The sequence below is a fragment of the Numenius arquata genome, chromosome 1, assembly GCF_964106895.1.
Source record: "Numenius arquata chromosome 1, bNumArq3.hap1.1, whole genome shotgun sequence".
NCBI lineage: Eukaryota > Metazoa > Chordata > Aves > Charadriiformes > Scolopacidae > Numenius > Numenius arquata.
In genome coordinates this window covers 83,411,832-83,431,159 of record NC_133576.1, presented here as the reverse complement: position 1 = coordinate 83,431,159, position 19,328 = coordinate 83,411,832, and the positions used below count along the sequence as shown (strand labels likewise).

General features: G+C 40.5%; 1 protein-coding gene across 1 annotated transcript in view; it reads left to right on the top strand.

Annotated features, from left to right (window-relative positions):
* Positions 1–6,187, top strand: part of IPO5 (importin 5) — a 44,403-nt gene extending 38,216 nt beyond the window's left edge. Inside the window, exons 24-26 of the mRNA XM_074151374.1 lie at positions 1,647–1,875; positions 3,232–3,373; positions 5,208–6,187. Of these exons, the coding sequence (XP_074007475.1) occupies positions 1,647–1,875; positions 3,232–3,373; positions 5,208–5,294 (458 nt within the window). The 3' untranslated portion in view covers positions 5,295–6,187. The remainder of the gene's footprint in view (positions 1–1,646; positions 1,876–3,231; positions 3,374–5,207) is intronic.
* Positions 6,188–19,328: the final 13,141 nt, after the last annotated feature.

The window sequence follows — 19,328 nt, the reverse complement described above, 5'->3', positions numbered from 1 at the left end:
ATGGTGGAAGAATATAGTCAGCTATTCTCTGTGAATATTGTATTAATCAACTGCATGTGTTTCTTCCTAAATCATATCAGTGGCCTCGAAACTTTTGGCGGTGCAAGATGCCAGAGCAGTCAGTCCTGGGGGAAAAAAACGATTATTGTTGTAGAAGATTGTCTTCTATAGTCAAAAGGGGTTTGGGGGAATTATCTACCACAACATGAATGTGAGAATAGATCTGCTTTCTAGAGAAGAAGAAAGCTTGTCTGCTAAGCTGTAGGGAGGAGACTACACTGATTGAATTCTTGATGCCCTCCTAATCTTACAGCTGCAAGGACACACATACCTACAGAGTCATCCATTAGTATTAAGGAGTATGAGAAAACATAGATGAGATTTAGCTTCGGCAGTCATAAAAACCTGAGGTACAAATTGCAGCCTCAGTTTGCCTGGACATTGTAGACTTCTATGAAACAAATTCTGCTTTGCAGGAAAGTCCGGCATTGTTATCCTGCATTCAGTACACAAGCTAGTGGGTCTGATGATCAGGGTTTCTGCAGTTCTGTCATGTTTATCAGCCCCATAAAAGTGTCCTCATCTAGCTTAGGGCTAATTGCATTTTTCCATAGCTTCTAAATTCTTCAAAAATCTAATTTGGTGAAGTTAATATAGCAAGTGTCATTGAGTATTCCTTAACTGCAAAGCTGCTACTTACTCATCAAAATGAAGTAGTGTGAGATCTCGCTCTTCCTTAGTAATTGGAGTTATTTTGAAGTGTGCTTTCTGCACAATTCCACAACCTGTTTTCTGTGCTGATACAGAAATGCACAGCTTTAGCATTATATTTTTGGCAGAAGAACACAAGGACAATTGTTCCTGCCTGCATGTAGAGAGCTCTGAAGCTTGCATGGGCACTAGTAACTAAAAACATGATATTGACGTTTATTTGTAACTGTGCATATGGTTACCTGCATGACTATTTAAAAAAAAAAAAAAAAATAATTGCTATTAACCTATCAAGGAAATTGGCATTTTTCCTTGGTGTTTGATTTTTACAATCTAAACCATTCCATGTGGATTCGCCAGATGAGGTTACTCGTGTGAGCTTATTTCCTAGCGCACCTTTTAGCGGTGGGAGATGTGTATGTACATATACATGTGCACACAAGCAATAGATGTACTGCAGGTGTACACTGTAGACATGCACTACAGACCAAATTAATGTGAACATCGCTGCATTGGTGCTTTTTATCATCCCATGTTTATAGAACCTGTTAGATTAGAAAGATAGTGCTTGTTATCTGTTTTTACTATAAATTACAATGTCTTATATATTGTAGATTGCAGAACTCCAAATGAGAGACACAGGAAGATTTATTTTTATTTTTTTTGTCTTCTGAACTTAGAAAACAAATCCAAACTTTTGGTTTTCTTGTGTTTCGTTGCATACCTTTGTTGATCTGTTTGGTTTTCATATCATGATTATTGATCAGGGAAGAACCTGGAAGTAGTGGGACATTGGGATGACTGGATTTTGGTGTTTAGGCCACAAAAAAATCCCATTTTTAATACGTGCAGTTGTCTCATGTAGAATTTGTGATGTTAATAAAATATAAGTTGATTGTGCATTAAACTTTATTCTTGTGTTGTTTACCAATTAGAGGCGCTTCCATTGCTGGTGAGAGTCATTCAGTCACCAGATGCCAAAACCAAAGAGAATGTCAATGCAACAGAGAACTGCATTTCAGCTGTAGGAAAGATAATGAAGTTCAAGCCTGACTGTGTAAACGTTGAAGAAGTCCTGCCACACTGGTTATCATGGCTTCCACTTCATGAAGATAAAGAAGAAGCTGTTCATACTTTCAATTATCTATGTGACTTAATTGAGAGGTAAGGCAAAGTCTTGATGTTAATGCAGGAAGTAAGCCACTTTGCAGGTTCCTTCCTTGCATTCGTTTTCCAAAACTGAGAAACTGGCAGGTTTTTTTACAGAAAATTTCAGGAAAATTTTTGATACTCTGCTTTTACTTATCAATCTTTTTACTTAAGAGCAGCAGGTGTGCCCTTGTTCTTTTCATAACCTTTTAAAGTAGCTTCGTACCTTTTTGCTTTCCAAAAGCTTGAGTATCAACAAAACAAAGTATGAAGCAGAGAAATAATACAGCTGAATTCATGATACAGTGCTATCTCCCTTATTAAGTTTGTAATAATGATTTCAGTTATTATTGAAGGCACCTTGTCCCGCAGCTTGTTGTTTAGATTTGTGCTCCCTCCTACAGGTCAATAGAGGGGGGAAAAAAAATATTCTAGTTCAAGTTGCACTTCATAATTGAGTGGAGGAATGTCAGCTTCTGAATCATTATGTAGTAGCCATGTTCTGGCTGACACTGTATTATATTTTAGTAGAAAAGTAGAAATGAAGTATCTTAGCTTCCCTACGGTCTTTTCTAACATGTGAATACCTTGTATCTCTTTGTCTTAAAAAGGCAAGGTCTCAAAATAGGTGGTGATAGCTGAGATCTCTGTACCGATGATAGTACAGTTGTGCAGAGACACCATAAGAATGCTGACATGTATGTGTATAGAGATTTATATAGAAATCAGGAACTGCAGTACTAGCACACTTTTGTACCCAGCTCTGTGCAGGTGGCTCAGCCTCACTACGTCCTTTTCTGGCGCTCTGTCAGTCCTACATTTATGGTCTCTGCGTTCCTGCAGTGGTAGGTGGCAGGGCTGGAAGCAGATCATGTTTTCCACTCAGATCCCTGGTTGCCAGCACTCCTCCACTCCAACACTTGGCTGGGAAAGAGGGAACAGAACTGCTTACTTGCTGTGTCAGTGAGCGCTGACGGAGAGCTGAAGTCACTGGTGCTCCCGACGCCAGTGACACAATCTCCTCCCCCTTGCAGCATTGAGAGAGAGAAAGAGTAAGCAAGCCCTTTTAGGCAGAGTATTTCTGTCACACTATTTACAGTCCCATCTGCTTGGAACTCAGCAGTTCTGTAAAGTTCAGAACTTCTTCCTGATAAAGTGTAGGCCGATTAAAGAGTGAGCTGGTTAAATATTAACAGGAGAGGGAACATTCTGTCAGCAGGCAACAAAGCTACGCATACTTAGCTGAGAGAAACTTAGATGTAAATAAGCAGGTTTAGAACAATATATTTCAAAATCACTTGTGCATATGCTTACAATAATGTTTTTAGTTAAACATTGATTTATTTGTAATATGTATTTTGTTTGTAACAGCAACAACCCAATTGTCCTCGGTCCCAACAACTCTAACCTTCCCAGAATATTTGGTATAATTGCGGATGGTGAAATTCATGAAGCTATTAAACACGAAGATCCATGTACCAAGCGGTTGGCTAATGTTGTTCGCCAAGTGCAGGTAAATAAATGCTTGTTTAGGTATAAAGGGAATATTTATAATCTACTTTCAGAAGTAGAACCAAACAGTTAAACCAATTTTGAGAGCCTTGTTTCCTTAGAGAATAGTGCTTTAACAAGTGCTCTTGGAGATCCTTGGACATTTCTTGAACCATTAATGATAAAACTGGATAACATTTGCACTTGAACAAAACCTGTCTCTTGCTAAATTTCAGAAGCTTATTAATTTTAAAAAAAAATAATTAAGATACAGCTAGATGGTTAACATGCTAGCCAGTATTAGCTGTTTGTGGGTTTGTTTGAGGGTTTTTCTTTTTCTGAGAAAATTAAATAATTTAAAAAAATTTAAAAATCCAGAAATTAAAATCTGGAGAGAAATCTGGCTATTTTTTTATCAGTGAACTGTACTGCAGGATTTGATCCAACATATGTTCACTGTAGGGGTCCCCAGCACCTTACTAATGACTTAATAACGTAGCAGAGGCTTGGGATCTTTGCTAGAGAATGAGTGCAAACCACAAGTAATTTTACTAATACCCTCTTTAATGCAGTGCGAACACAGGTGGCTGCTCAATGTTTTCCCTGCCTTGGGGAACTGCCTCAAGATTCACTTCTTTTATGCCATAATGAGCACTTATGGTGCCGGGTGAGGAGGATGGCGAAGTATTTCAGCTGCACCTCCCTGCACTGTTGTAAGTGATAGTGCTCGTAGGACAGATCTGATCCAGGGCCAGATGTTATCAGGTGGAGTTACTTGACAGTTGCAGCACCTAATGATAGACAGTAATGTGCCTGGCGAGCATATAGCTAATAAAAATGTGTAGAGGATCTGGAGCAGCAGCTGTTGAATTATTTTCCATTCCACTTGGCATGCTTTGGTAAAACTCAGGGTCAAGAATTTTTAGGAATACATGATTTTGGAAAGCATTCACTTGGACAAGTGTATCAGCTTGTGAGATCCATTAATTCTGGTAGAAAATGACTTGTTAAAACTCTGAAGGCATAAAATGAAATGAATGAAAATGAAGTTTCAAAGTGAAAGTGGTGTAAATGGCTGCTCTAGATTCTGGCTGACAAATATGAATCCTTGCAGTTAGTACTTAAAGTCTGGGTTTGGAACTTTATGTTAGGGTATGATACTGCTGAGGCAGGCTGAGAGAGTTGGGGTTGTTCAGCCTGGAGAAAAGAAGGCTCCAGGGAGACCTTATAGCAGCCTCCCAATACCTAAAGGGGACTTACAGGAGAGATGGGGAGGGACTCTTTATCAGGGAGCAGAGCGATAGGACAAGGGGTAACAGTTCTTAACTGAAAGAGGGGAGATTTGTGAAAAATTTCTTCCTGATAACTAATCTATGAGGGTGGTGAGGCACTGGAACAGGTTGCCCAGAGAAGTTGTGGATGCCCCATCCCTGGAAGTGTTTAGGGCCAGGCTGGATGGGGCTTTGAGCAACCTGTTCTAGTGGGAGGTGTCCCTGTCCATGGCAGGGGGGTTGGAACTCAATGATCTTTAAGACCCCTTCCAACTCTAACCATTCTATGATTTGTTCAGTTTACCTCAAATGCTCAATATTAGTCAATTTTTATTTATTTTTTTTTTCTTCTAACAATACGATGTCACATACATGTATAGATCAATTATGTATAGCGAAGTCTTGTTTTGGCTGGGAATGATAGGAACACTAAGATGGAAACAAGACTTCTGCATTGGTTAAATGATTTACCTTCAGACTGTAGGGGAAAAAATGAATGTTGAGCTTTGTAAACAGAAGAAGATTTAGCGTGTGCCTTAAAAACTTGTCAGCCTGCATAAAGACAATTTCTCATTTGTTTTCTAGACATCTGGAGGACTGTGGACAGAATGCATATCACAGCTCAATGCAGATCAACAGGCAGCCATACAGGAGCTCCTGAATTCTGCTTGAAGGGCCTTAACTATCATCTGCAAGAAAACTAACTCCAAATAAACGTTTACCCTATTGTTTAGGTTTCTTTTGTTTCTTTTTTGAGTAAAACCAGAACTGTAGTGCGTGTAGGCCATTCTTCTGCAACCTACAGGCAGTGGCAGCAGGAAGAAGCATTCTTTCAGAACGGTGTTTAAATCGGTTTCTACCCCACAACGCGGAAGAAGTTTCCTGTAAACCCTACAATAGCACTGAAGAGTATTTTTCTAACGGTATAAGCCATCCATACGATGGCGAAAGGGAAACAAGTTGAATTTTCTCATTAGACATAATGAATTAAGAAACAGCTTTAAGACCTTGTATTCAGCAGTAGATGTACGTTATAACAGATAAACGTTTCTCTACATCTAGTGTTAATTGTATTAATTGGAGTGTGAGTCTTTGTAGGGTAGAAAGTGTCCTTCTGCCCAACAAGTTTAGTAGATCAAAAGATGAAAAACTGAAGACAAACATCGAGCATGAAGACCTCATTGATTGCACTTTGAGATTCCCAAAAACAACTTGTACAGTGACTCAATGAGGAAAGCTGTTCAGCTTCCAGCCCTTGAATGTGAAGTCTCTTTGGCATGTCTGACAGTATCTCATTCACTCCTCAATAAATGACGTTGAAACACAAGAAGCTTGTGTAGAAGTTCAGTGATGTGTGGTTCTTTTAATTTCCTCTTGTGAAAAGATGCAAGTAACAAGCTATACAAGTCATGATTTTATATTTGAAACTTTGTATGTTGTTGCCTGTTACAGATTTTATGCGGTTTTGTTTCTTGACTTCCTTTTCACCAATTTTTCACCCGAGTGTGTAGAATGAAAACTTAACAGCATTCCTTTTATGACAGTAAACTTACATATCTTGACTTAAAAATGTTTTTCATGTTCAGTTTCAATTGCATTTCATAACTTAGAAAATGTAGCGGTGTTCCAGCTGCAAATGTGCCGCAAGATCTGGCAGCCAGCGATACCGTTACGGTGGTCTGCATTCGGTTTAAAACCATGGGAGAGTTGATAGCCAGACCAGAAAAAAATAAAAAAAAAACTTTTCAGGTCTTTTTGGTACTGCAAGAGCAATACATCACTTTACCAGGAAACGTAAGCATAGAGTATCTGATTTCTAACAAAGGCGAGGGAAGTTTTTGCACTCTGTTACTTTGAAGATGTCAGTATGTGCGTTGGTCTTTGTTCACTGAAGTGTTCTTCAAGTCAATTGTAATAGTCTCTTAAAACATCTTTTCAAAGAGGGTTCGTTACAAGAAAAGGTAGAATTTTATTTAAGACATTCCCCTCTTACTAAACAAACTTAGTTTTGCCTTTAAAAGTGTTTCAAAAAAAAAAAACCAAACCAATACAGAACGAGGTGTATCAAAACTGCCTAGGACCATTATATCCAAAAGTTTGTGAGACACTGCCTTAAACAGATGGGTTGACACTGTAGTTTGCTTAGAGGCAGCTGAAACAGTGTAAGGAAGTATCTCTGGTCCACTTCCCATTTTGCTAATCATTATTAATTTTGTTTTTGCGGAAATGCAAACATTTGTACATCTGAAAAAATGAACTGTTAAGGATTAGATACCAGTACTGTGAGAGAACTAGTAAGTCAGGGCAGTTATCTCAAGCTCTGGTCCTGACAAGAAAAATTGGGGTATTTAATGTCTTTCATCTTCCCTGCTGTTTTTTGTGGTGTTTTGTTTTTTTTTTTAAGTATTCTTTATTTGATTTTCCCCTCAGTCTAAAACATTTAAGTTTTCCCCTGCAGCTTCCTTTTTGCACTTTTTCTCAAAGTTTCAGCCTCAGAATTGTTTTCTTTTCCCTTCTTTGGTCTCCTCTACGTGGAGAAACAGTAGTGCATTTGGTATTTCCCTGAAACAGCACCAGCGTTGGCTAGCTGTAATGTAAGAGAGCAGCATTCTGGGCGCTCGCCTAATGGACCAGCGTGAGTCTTCTTTTCTTCCTTTCCCTCCAAGTAAATGAGAACAAATAGAACTGGGAGATGGGGTTGCTCCGTGCGCCACAGCCAGCAGGGAGCAATTTTGTGCAGTTGCTTCTACCTTGTTAAATATCATTTTATCAAAGAAAATGGCACCGAGTTAGTCACTGGTCACTGCTGGCCTGACCCGTAGGTTGGTTTCAGGGAGTACATAGAGGTCTCCTCTTGCCCGTCAGGGTTAATCCAAAAGCTTCTGTAGCGTTCTCTCAACTCGTGCAAGCTTCAAAAACTCTATGCTCCCTTTCCGCCTGTTTAAACGATGTCTGAATCACAAATCTTAGCTTTTTGGTTCCTTAATTGATACTTGCAGGAGTACAGAATTTTTAAGCAGCCCAACCGTTCTTGATATTCCACTCTTGCCCAAAATATATTAGAAAAGTAGCTTTATCTGCAGCTGGTAAAAAGTAATCCTTGGGAAGGCATTGGGACAATCTAACTGTGGTACTGGCAGGGGAAGGGCCATGGTTTTATCTCAACCGGTTTTCCTGAGTGTGACTCCAATCCTGCTTTATCAAAATGCTCAGCCATTGCATTTGAGATGAGATGCACCTAATGTGGCGTAACGAGGGCTGCAAACAATAGCAGTGCCCTGCTTTGGCAGAACAAAGACCTAGACATCCAAGCAGAAGTCTTCAAAGTTGTACTCGGTAACAATAAAAAAACAGCTAGAAAACACAGTGTTCCATTTTAATTACCTTATTTAAGCGTATCCTAGTAAGTAGCATTCATGACCAGTGCTTTCAAAAGCAGCTCATCCGCTGGAGCTTAGGTGAGTTCCCGTCTCCCGAGTCACAGGTGGCAGGACAAGAGGAAATGGCCTCAAGTTGTGCCAGGGGAGGCTCAGATTGGATATTAGGAAAAATTTTTACACTGGAAGGGTTATTAAGCATTGGAATGGGCTGCCCAGGGAAGTGGTTGAGGCGCCATCCCTGGAGGTGTTCAAAAGACGGGTTGGCATAGTGCGTAGTGGCATGGTTTAGTGATGGTTTTCATCAGAGTTAGGTTGATGGTCGGATTACATGATCTTAAAGGTCCCTTCCAACCTGGACAATTCTATGACCTATACTCTCATCTGTGAAGCTACTTGCTTTTTTTTGTTTGCAGCTCTAGGTTGTTCATGAAAGGTATAAACGCAGATAAACATCCAGTCTCCTCTGCCGGCCTTCATCTGTGAGATCTCCCTGAGAATCCCCTGCAAAATCCGAGGAAGAGTGTGACTTGCAGCCATCATGTTTTCAACATGGGGTTTGTGCGCCACCATGGCGTTCCGTCACTACCTTTTCTCCGCAGAGACTTCAAAGCAACGCTGAGGGCGAGGGCTGCTGTTCCCCAGCACAGAGCAGTTGTTCTTACGCCAAATGTTGTCTGTTGTTCTCTGCGCACCTGGATCTCTCAGCCTCACGTATGGAGTAGATGCGTGAGAGTAAGGCGCATTGCACGGTCAGAATTTTTTGACGAAATAAAGACTTGAGGAAGGTGAGTTTCCTGACGGCTCTGCGTATGCATGTACGTGCTGGGTATGCAGCTGCCTTGGGCTCTTGAACCGGAGCCTTATTTGTGCCTTAGTGATGTCTGTTAGGGGTGCACGCACACTCCGAGTCTTCCAGATACAATGAGACTGGTATTAAAAACAATGCGAAAGTCAGGTATTCACCGCCCCGTATTTTTTTTCAATTTTGAAGTAGTTTTCTGTGTATTGAAGCAGCCTAAGCCTTTCCTTCCTGTTTAATCATTCAGTTTACTTTTATTTGCTAACTTAGCCAATTGTGCTTACTCACGTGTGTCTCTTAAATTCTAAGAAATGCATTTGTTGTCTTCCGAGAAGCAGGAAACAGGATCTCGGCTTCTTCCTAGTAGAGGTCCTTTTCCCTTTTTTTGATTATCACAAAGATGTTTGTATTGCTTCAAGAGAGAAGGTCTCCTAGGCCAGCTTAACATCTCCTGAGAATGCAGAGGAACGGGCTCGATAATGGATAAAAGTCACGGGATTCGTCTCACCTGATACTGGGTACCTGTAGCAAAGTTTGTAGGTAAATAATTGTCTGCAACCAAATCCAGTGAAGGAAAATGGATGTGTCTAGATGACAATAGATTTTTGTCATAAGGCAGTGTTTGTGACCAAAGGAGGCTGCCATCTGAGTTGGCGCTCATAGGCGAGAAATTGTTAGTATCTTGGGATACTTTGGGATTGTGTATTGGCAGCCCAATGGCTCACGGAATAACCTCCATAATTGTACTATAATGCAGCTGCTTGGAAACACTTTGATTTCCTGGAACCTCTTTTTTTTCCCTACTCCTAGAACGAACCAATAAAAGAAAATAACCTTTCTCTAAAAGTCAGACAGCCTCCCTGCTGTCTCACTGGTGTCAGTTCTGAAGGAGATTTCTCTAACTCTTGAGATGGTTTTTTTTCACGTTGACAGGTAAATTACCTGCTATTTAATCCCCGTTCAAAGGTGGGATTCAGAAGGTGCTTTTATTTCCAGAGGGTGTAAGCTACCTCCATCGCTATCTCTTTTTGTCATTGTTAGTTAGATTTCTCTCTGACTTTTCTTAGCCTCAGACTAACGTACTATTAACACACTAACTTTTAACAGGTTTAGCACCAAGTTTGTGCCTCTTTGCCACTAGTGAATTAATTTTGCTTTCACAGGAGTCTCATCCAGGAGACGTTACCCACGGCTATAGCCCTGGAAGCCATAAATTTGGTTTGCTTTTAGCTCAGGAAAAGGTTTCTACAGCATCTTTTCTGACGCAAAAGAGATATAAGGAATGGAGACACATTCAGGACATGAGAAAGCTGTGCGTTTTGTATCTTTGAATACAAAATGCCAAGCTCAGTAACAGTATGATTATTCCAGTAGAAATCTAGGTTTTTGTCTCTTGAGTTTGTAGAACTTATCAGAGTATTTGCTTTTCAAAGGTGGCGTCTTGTTCCTTCACAGCCCATGAGGCCCAAATGTTTGCTCTTTACATTTGTTATGCATTCACAGATTTTTGCATGCAGGATTGACTGTGATCTTTCTAATTACCTGATAGAAAAGAAACCAAATAGCCTCTTAGCTAGTCTGACTCTATTTAGAGAATCAGCCTGGGATGATGAGCCACAACAACCCCGTGCATTGCTACAGGCTTGGGGAAGTGTGGCTGGAAAGCTGCCTGGAAGAAAGAGACCTGGGGGTTCTAATTGACAAGCGGCTGAACATGAGCCGGCAGTGTGCCCAGGTGGCCAAGAAAGCCAACGGCATCTTGGCTTGTATTAGAAATAGCGTGACCAGCAGAAGTAGGGAGGTGATTGTGCCCCTGTACTCAGCACTGGTGAGGCCACACCTCGAGTATTGTGTCCAGTTTTGGGCACCTCAATACAAGAGAGATATCGAGGTGCTGGAGCGGGTACAGAGGAGGGCAATGAAGCTGGTGAAGGGCCTGGAAAACAAATCATATGAAGAGCGATTGAGGGAGCTGGGACTGTTTAGTATGAGGAAGAGGAGGCTGAGGGGAGACCTCATCACTCTCTACAACTATTTGAAAGGACACTGTAGAGAGGTTGGTGCTGGTCTCTTCGCACAGGTAACTAATGACAGAACGAGAGGGAATGGCTTCAAGCTCCAACAGGGTAGGTTTAGACTGAACATTAGGAAAGAATTTTTCACAGAAAGAGTGGTCAGGCATTGGAATAGGCTGCCCAGGGAGGTGGTTGAGTCACCATCCCTGGATGTGTTTAAGAGCCGTTTAGATGTGGTGTTGGGGGATATGATATAGGGGAGAACTTTGTAGTGTAGGGTAGATGGTTGGACTCGATGATCCCAAGGGTCTCTTCCAACCTGGATGATTCTATGATTCTATGATGATCTCCAAGCGCTCTTGCAAGGCTGAAGTTAGTGTGAAATTTGCCTCTTTGATTTGGAGACGAGAAACGGTGATTTCTACTCTGAGGAGACTTTCTACAATCTCTGTTAGATCCGCTCCTGTCATTCCAGTTCAGACCAGTGACATAACTTTCTCCCTATGTTTTCAAAAAGGTAGGATCTAGTATGTTCACGTCAGCTTTGATTTTTATGACTGCTTTCTCACTCAAGAGGCTGCCTGTGACCTCGCTTCAGCAGCAGCTCCTTAAACCATGAAATCAAAATGTCTTTGGAGTTTAGTATTGGTACCGCTCTTGGTTTAAGAGTAACTTGAGCTAATGTAACACTAGATGCACACAAGTATTTGTAGTGGAGTTTCACTTACTTAGCAATAGATACTGAAAATTTAACAGTGAGCAGTGAGTGCCTTAAGGGTTGTTTTCTTTTGGAGGATGTGGTGCTGTGTGCTCCTAGCAGAGGAGGTTCAAAGCTCCCCTGTGGCACCAGATGAGCCATACTTGTTGCTGAACTGGAATTTTGGAATTTTCTTCCAAAAAAAGTGGGAAGGATGCATGTTGGCAGTCTCCCCAGGGGACTGTTACCCAGGGGTAAATACTGAAGTATTCCCAAGTTACCAGTGACTGACAGGAATTCCAAGTTTAACTTCGGTCAATTTTGCTCAGAAGGGTTATTGCTTGTCTCTCATTTTGCCAACACCATTACCACTGGGTGCTACCTTTAGGGCATGGCTGGTGTCTTTTGAGGATGGGCAAGGAGGAAAAAAGAAAGGGGATATTTCTTCAACTTAATATTTCTGCATTAAATGTGTGACTTCTTTTTTCCTAAGTAGCAACAGAAAATTGTATTTTAAATATATCTCAAGTATGGTTTGTCATGTAATATGTGCTGTTAACAAAGAATTATTCTCTAATAACTTCACGGTCCTATCTTGAGGTGATAGGATTGGATGTAAATTAATTAAAAGATTTAATATTCATTCATATACTAGCTTAAGAACGAATGCTAATCTTCCAACCAAAAAAAGCTTGGAATAAAACTCACGTTTTGGATTCAGAGCAGTGAAAAATATGATCACAAGACAAGGTCTTGAATCAGGGAAGCTAACCTTGCCTGAATTACTTGAAGTAAAATTGTGCAACATCACTATTTTTAAATATCTGAGAATAAAATGCCAAGAAACATTTTTAGTCCAGAGTTTTGTCTGTTTAGGTGTTGGTATTCCTGGGGGGGTAAGGGAATAAAAAACCTAAACAAAAATGCCCAAAAAACAACCCCCCAAAACACCAAACTCCCCCAAAATTGCTACAATGGGGCTTTATCAACAATTAGCATAAAGAAGTGTGTGGATGCGGTGGGTACATTTCACCAGTTCCGTGCTCCAGCTAAAGTTTCTTCTGGCCAGTAGATGGAGACGATACCATTGAATATCAGAAGGCCACGCACTTGTGTTTGGGAAGTTTGCTGCTGCACAGTCCCTAATTTTTTGGGAGGGTGTTTCTTAATAGGACCATTTTATAGGTGGAATGTAAAACCGTAACGTCTCTTTACCGGAAACGTGTGCACAGAGCAGGTAGTTTGTCTCAAGAACTGCCTATTCCAACCACAGAGAAAGAAAAGAGAGAAAAGGGGAATATTAAATCAATACAGCTTTAACCAGGTCTTCTCCCAATCCCCGTGTCTCCCACCATTAAAAAGTCCGAATAAAGGACGTGCCTGTAAATAAACGTCTCATTGTAGAAGGCGGCAGCCATAGTGGCTTTCTCCCTGCCACTACAAAGGCAAACTTGTCTTTGGAACCTGTCACCTCTCCTCATCCGCAGGGCAAAAAGGAAATGAGTTTCATTTGGGGTTGCCTGTCAGTCTCTGGGAGCAAGTGAAAAGGAGCGGCAGCTGTGGATGAGCTCCTGAGGTTCTACATTAACATAAAAAAAAAAAAAAAAAAGCATAGATTTCTGTCCTTAAAATGAGTAAACGCTTAAAAACACTGCTGGAGGTAGTATAGTGTGACAAGAAAATGTATTTCAAGTCGAAAGTTGAAGATGGATAGCTGGGGGGAAAAAAAAAAGGATATGAAATCTGAGAAGATGGAGTCTTCATTTGCCCTCATCGCTATTAAAATATTTTCACATAATATTTATTGCCCTTGGGGAAAAAAACCCAAACAAACTACATATAAAATGGCCCAGCCAAAACCACCAAGGTGCTGGGAATTGGCCTTATCTCATCACTCTTATGCTTGAGCATAAAACAGAACTCTGAGTAGTTGCCCACTGTAACTTCCATTTCCTAAATAAGTATTTAATAATGTTTTACAGGTCCTAACATAAGTGCAGTAGATAATTTTACTCCTGCCTCTTTTTTCAGCCACCTCGTCTGTAGTCTTTTGTTTGTGGGAATCTGAGTCCCCTGCTAGTCCTATAGAAAAGATGGTCTGGCTTCAGCTGGTGTGTTTTGGGGGTCTGTTTTCCTTCTTTAACAGAGCTGCCAATGTTTTTCTTTATGAAAAGTGTATTATGAAGTCAAACAAATTTTAAAAATGAACTTCTTGACAACAAATCATACAGACTTTGTGTCTAAACTGTGAGATATGGACACCTGAATATTTTCTCTTGCCCTTATTCTGAAATACCATCCCTCACTTCAAAACACAAGCAAGCTTTTTATCAGGTCATCTGAAAAAGAATCATAACTAATTTTCCCCCAAATCCTAATTTTCTCTGGTAATGCTGTAATTACGGTGGAAGAGAACGATTGCTTTGGTTGGAGAAAGAGCAATGATGAATGACTTTAGGCTGGTTCTCCTTGTAAGGAAGGGAGCTGAGCAGCAGGCGCTGCAGTTGCCACTGCCAGGGCTGTTCAGTGCAAACATCTGTGCACCTCTGCCTTGACTTTGCACGCGGTCCTGATGCTGGTGCCGGAAAAAGGATATACCAGAACTGGAAAGGTTGAGAAAGAGGCGAGAAGTATACGAAATATGCATTGCAGCCATCTAAGGTGAAACTAGAAAGGTTAGGACTCTTGGGTTGGAAAAGGGTGACAATTCTAAGGGAAGCAGAATAGATATCTACACAGTTACGAATGTAGGGGAGTAGCTGAAAAGGGAACAAATCACTGTTTCTCCTAAAACAAGGTCAAATGCTACCCAAATAAAGTATGAGGTGTTTAAAACCAACAAACAATATTTTTTCATACAATACAATTAAAGCATGAAACTAATTTCTGATGGATGTGTATAAAAGTCAAAAAAAGAATTGGACCGGTTCTTTAAGGGCAGGTTTGTGACTGGTTAATAAGCAAGGTGCTCCTGAGGAAGCTTCTTGCTCAAGAAGTCCATAAATCGTTGGCTGTCAGAAGCTGGAAGAGCAGGGGAGGGAAAGGATCACTCTACGTTTGTCCCATTTCTTGTATTCTTTCCCTCAGGCTCCCTTAGTGTATCTCCTGTTAGACACCTGCTTCTCTGATCAGGCTTTGTGTGGCCATTTGTACACATCCTTCATTACAGCATTCCTCCTCTCGCCCCCCCGCCCCTGCTCTTGTTTACACAGATCAGAATCTCGTTACTGTGCTTGAGCAGAGCTTTGAGATATGAAAACTGCTTCACCCGGGTCTTAGAGGATCGACCAGAACAGGAATCACTTCATACAAACCATACCTCCGTGCTAATATTCACGTAGACGCTTGCTCTGCGGTCTGAGAAGGGAAAAATCTTTTCTTATCTTGACACTGTCGAGCGTTACATGGATTCTAAACAAAAGACAAAGGAGAACTATATAATGAAACGAAACCGTAATGAAACGTTCTATCCTCTTTTCTCTGCACCACTTGGAAGGAGCGAATGGATTTTTCACGTATTCAAACGTGGCAAATCTGAAATGCTGAATTTTAGTAACTTACACAAAGGATCAAAGTGCAGTAGAAAGTAAGGCGTGGGGTGAGACGCTCTGGCTTTCCCTAGTAGAAGATTAAACCATTTTAATATTCGGGCAGTTTTACGAGGACTGCAGCTCCTTTGTTACTGATCTGCCTCTTTAGGAGGAGAGATTACAGCAGGCAACAGGGATTAAGAATTCCTCCCCAGTGCCAGGGGGAGATGTGGCACGGTACAGATGTGCAATACCCAGTATGGTCAACAACTGCAGAGACACTGTGGAGGGAACAACCTAAACAGGTGGTGGTTAAGCAATGTGAAATATCAAAGGGAAAAAAAAAATGCATTTCAGAATCTAAAAGCATGAGATGATAGGCGTCTTTATTACAAAGAACTGCTTAAATTTAGTACAGACTATTATTAAAACTCCTGGTGCTTTAAAACATTCCCTGGGAACTATTCTGATTAAGCCTGTCCTATTTCAGTAGAGGGAATTCAATCCAGTTATATATTAAGTTCACGTTCATTTTGAAATCTAATATTTAAAAAGAAAAAGATTATTTTTCTCTCTCTCTTTTTTTTTTTTTTTTTGGTTGTTGTTTGTAACAGGAAAATCACAATATTTTTAAAGGACAGATGTATCCAAGAGATTACTGATAAACCAGAAACGATTGCTTTCTGTGTTTCATTGTCAAAGCAAACAGTGAGTCTCACATTCAAAATTATTATAAACTATAAAGCAGAAAAACTGTACAACAAACTGAAAGCCTCTGGAACACCACAGTGCTGAAGGGAGTGCAGACACACACGACATGCAGACCACTAACTGAGGAAACAGAAAAAACCCACTAGTAACAACAGGCCTAAGGGAATTTTTGTGTTCTTAAGTAGAGTGGGAAAATTATCTAATTGGAAGTAGTGCTAATGAATTATGAATGATTATATTAGGTGGGTATGGGAAAAACTCATACCACCTTCACCCGTACCGGGCATCTCAGAAAATTAAGAGACTAAACAAAACCTGTTCCTTGTCCATCTTTCAGCATCAGAACCCGGGGAACAGGAGGGCATTCATCACTCGCACTTACGACTCAACAGGCAGAGCCCAAGTTGCTACAGCCGTAGAACAGGTTCCATCGGATCTTTGACTGCGAGAGAGCAGCCAACGCATTTACACGGGGAAGAACACGACCAACGAATATGTTCTGCATATCATCGTTGGCCACTTGATGGGAGCTGATGGGAGAAAAAGCGTAGACATAATCTACCTGACCTTTAAGGAAAATTTTCCTTCCTGATCTGAAAGTGGATTATAGCAGAAAGTAGACTACATCACTGTAGACGATTTGTCTCATCAGTAAAAGGGAAATGATGCTTCTTTTTTTTTTTTTTTTAGTCTAAATTCTACTTTTTAGAGCAGTTATTTTGTTTTCGTTCATTGGAGTTTTATTTCTGAGGAAAATAAATGCTTTTCAAGTTTCTAATTATTTGATTTTATTAAATGTAAATTATGCAGATCTTGCTAAGCTTTCTACAGTGAAATATTATTTCTATAAATTATTTAATACCTTTCACTCTCTGAAGAGAAAGTTTCACAGATCCCTTTTGAAGAAGGAATTTCATTAATGATACTAAACCCAGATAGAAAATAGATGGTCTTGCTTCTCTCCACTCTGCTGTGCTTCTCGTGGGGTAAAGCAAATAAATTATCACCCTCAGAAGACCCAGCTTCTGGTCTGACATTCAGGAACGGGCTAATTTCAGAGGCTGCATTCTGAAATAGCAAAATCATACACTAAATTGATGTTTGCTTTGACAGGTTTTACAGTTGCTCCCTCCAGCCAGATTTAGATGTTGCAGAAGTTAAAGCAGAAGAACATGACAACGGAGGAGACGGTAATTAAGCCACCTGTTGTAACTAGCCATTGTAAAAATAAAATGTCTGTCATCCAACGTGAAGTTAGAAAGGACCCATGGGAGATCCTGCATGTGACAGAGCACCAGATAAGGTTCCCCCACCACCACTTTAAAGTGGGGATTATCCCAGAAGGATTTATTCAGGCACACTGACAGGTTCCAGATGTATTCCCTTGCAGAAGGTCACAGCAAAAATATTGGCAGGGGATGGGGGGAAGAGGGGAGCAAGAGGGTTATTATTTTCATGGGAATCTTTAAGTCTGATAATGCTAAAAGGCATGTTTAATGTTCTATATTCTCATGATTTTTATATTTGCAAGGGGACTATTTTCAGCTGTGTTTATTCGTGATATAAATTCGGAGGGGCTGCAGAAACAGCATTTTTTCCCTCTGTTTTAGAACCATATTTGCTTATATCCATCCAGGTACTTAAATGGTTCCTCATCACAGTGTTCAATGGTCTCAAAATCATTTAATGAATTTAGTGGCACCGTCCTCCTGGAAAGTATCACCTTTTTTCTTTTTTTTTTTTAGCAGATAAACAGTTTGCTCTGCCCAAATCGACAAAAACACTGGAAGAGAATGAACTACAGTGCTGGGAGTTCTACCCTAAACTCCATGTTTGGTTTTCTTCTCAAAAGTAGTATTGAAAGATTAACGTGGTTGGTTGGCTGTTTTCTAAAAGCCACATTCAACAGGGAGATTATGAGCTTTCATTCCTGCCCAACACCCTGCATCTTGCATGGCAGGCTTGATGGCTCTTGATGAAGAAGTCAGCTCTTTTTTACTATTATTTTTACTTATTACTCGATATGTGAAATCTCTTCGTTATCTGCAAATATTTTCTCTTTCCATTATCAATTCTCCTCTCTCCTCACCATGACAGAAAAGGTACATCATCTCTGATAGAAATACTGGCATGCAATACATATTTTGTCCTGATATCCAGTGTCCTTTTTCCTTTCTTTTGGGAGAAAAGGTAAAAATGGATTGTAGGCGAGGAAACCTGAATAAGAATAGCAAAAGGATGTTAGGTTTATTTTATTTTTTTTACAAACCTCTGTATTTTTCCTTGGCTTCTGTTTTCTTGAAGGTTCTGATATTTCTAACTTGATAAATGATTATTTTATAGCTAACTATAATAATTTATTATTAATGTTTTTATTTACATTGCAGTAGTTGACGATTTTGTCCATTAATGGATACTTTAGAATCCTCAGTGTCATTTTAAAAATTAGCCTTTTTTTCCTCCTTGGATGTGCAGAAGGGAAAAAGCAAGCATGAAGCCAGTATAAGCCAACACAATCTACGTAGTTTTGAGGAGTATAAATTGTTCATGAATTTCAAGTGAACTTTTTAGCCCTGAAGCTTCAGGGATGAATCACCCATTAACTATTGCACTGGTGATCATCCTAGCACAGAGATGCAGCTAACGTATCACATGCATTAATCCTGAAACAGACAAATACATTGGGCAATACAAGGTAAATATGATAACACATAATGGAGATGTTGCTGAACAGTATTAATACTGAAGTTAGGAAGAGGGACTTGTTCTAACAGCCTGATATGCAAAAGCTCTCTTGGTATAAATTCTTAAAGACTTGGGAAACTTTTGCATCTGCCATTAAAAGGCTCTCTTTTAATTCAGGATACCATACGCCTTGAACAGGCAGTAAACTGTCTTGTTACTGACCCTTGAGGGACAGTAAACCTTGTCCCTCAAGGGTCCGTGCTGGGACCGGTACTGTTTAACATTTTTATCAATGACATAGAGGGACTGAGAGCACCATCAGCAAGTTTGCAGATGACACCAAGCTGTGCAGTGTTGTCGATACACCAGAGGGACGGGATGTCATTCAGAGGGACCTGGACAGGCTGGAGAGGTGGGCCCAGATGAACCTCATGAGGTTCAACAAGAGTTGACTGAACATTAGGAAAGAATTTTTCACAGAAAGAGTGGTCGGGCATTGGAATAGGCTGCCCAGGGAGGTGGTTGAGTCACCATCCCTGGATGTGTTTAAGAGCCGTTTAGATGTGGTTTTGGGGGATATGGTATAGGGGAGAACTTTGTAGAGTAGGGTAGATGGTTGGACTCGATGATCCCAAGGGTCTCTTCCAACCTAGACGATTCTATGATTCTAAGAGCAAGTGCAGGGTCCTGCACCTGGGCCGAAACAATCCTCGGTGTAAATACAGACTGGGGGATGAGGTATTAGAAAGCAGCCCTGAGGAAAGGGACTTGGGGGTGCTGATGGACGAGAAGCTGGACACGAGCAGGCAATGTGCTCTCGCAGCCCAGAAGGCCAATCACATCCTGGGCTGCATCAAAAGAAGTGTTGCCAGCAGATCCAGAGAGGTGA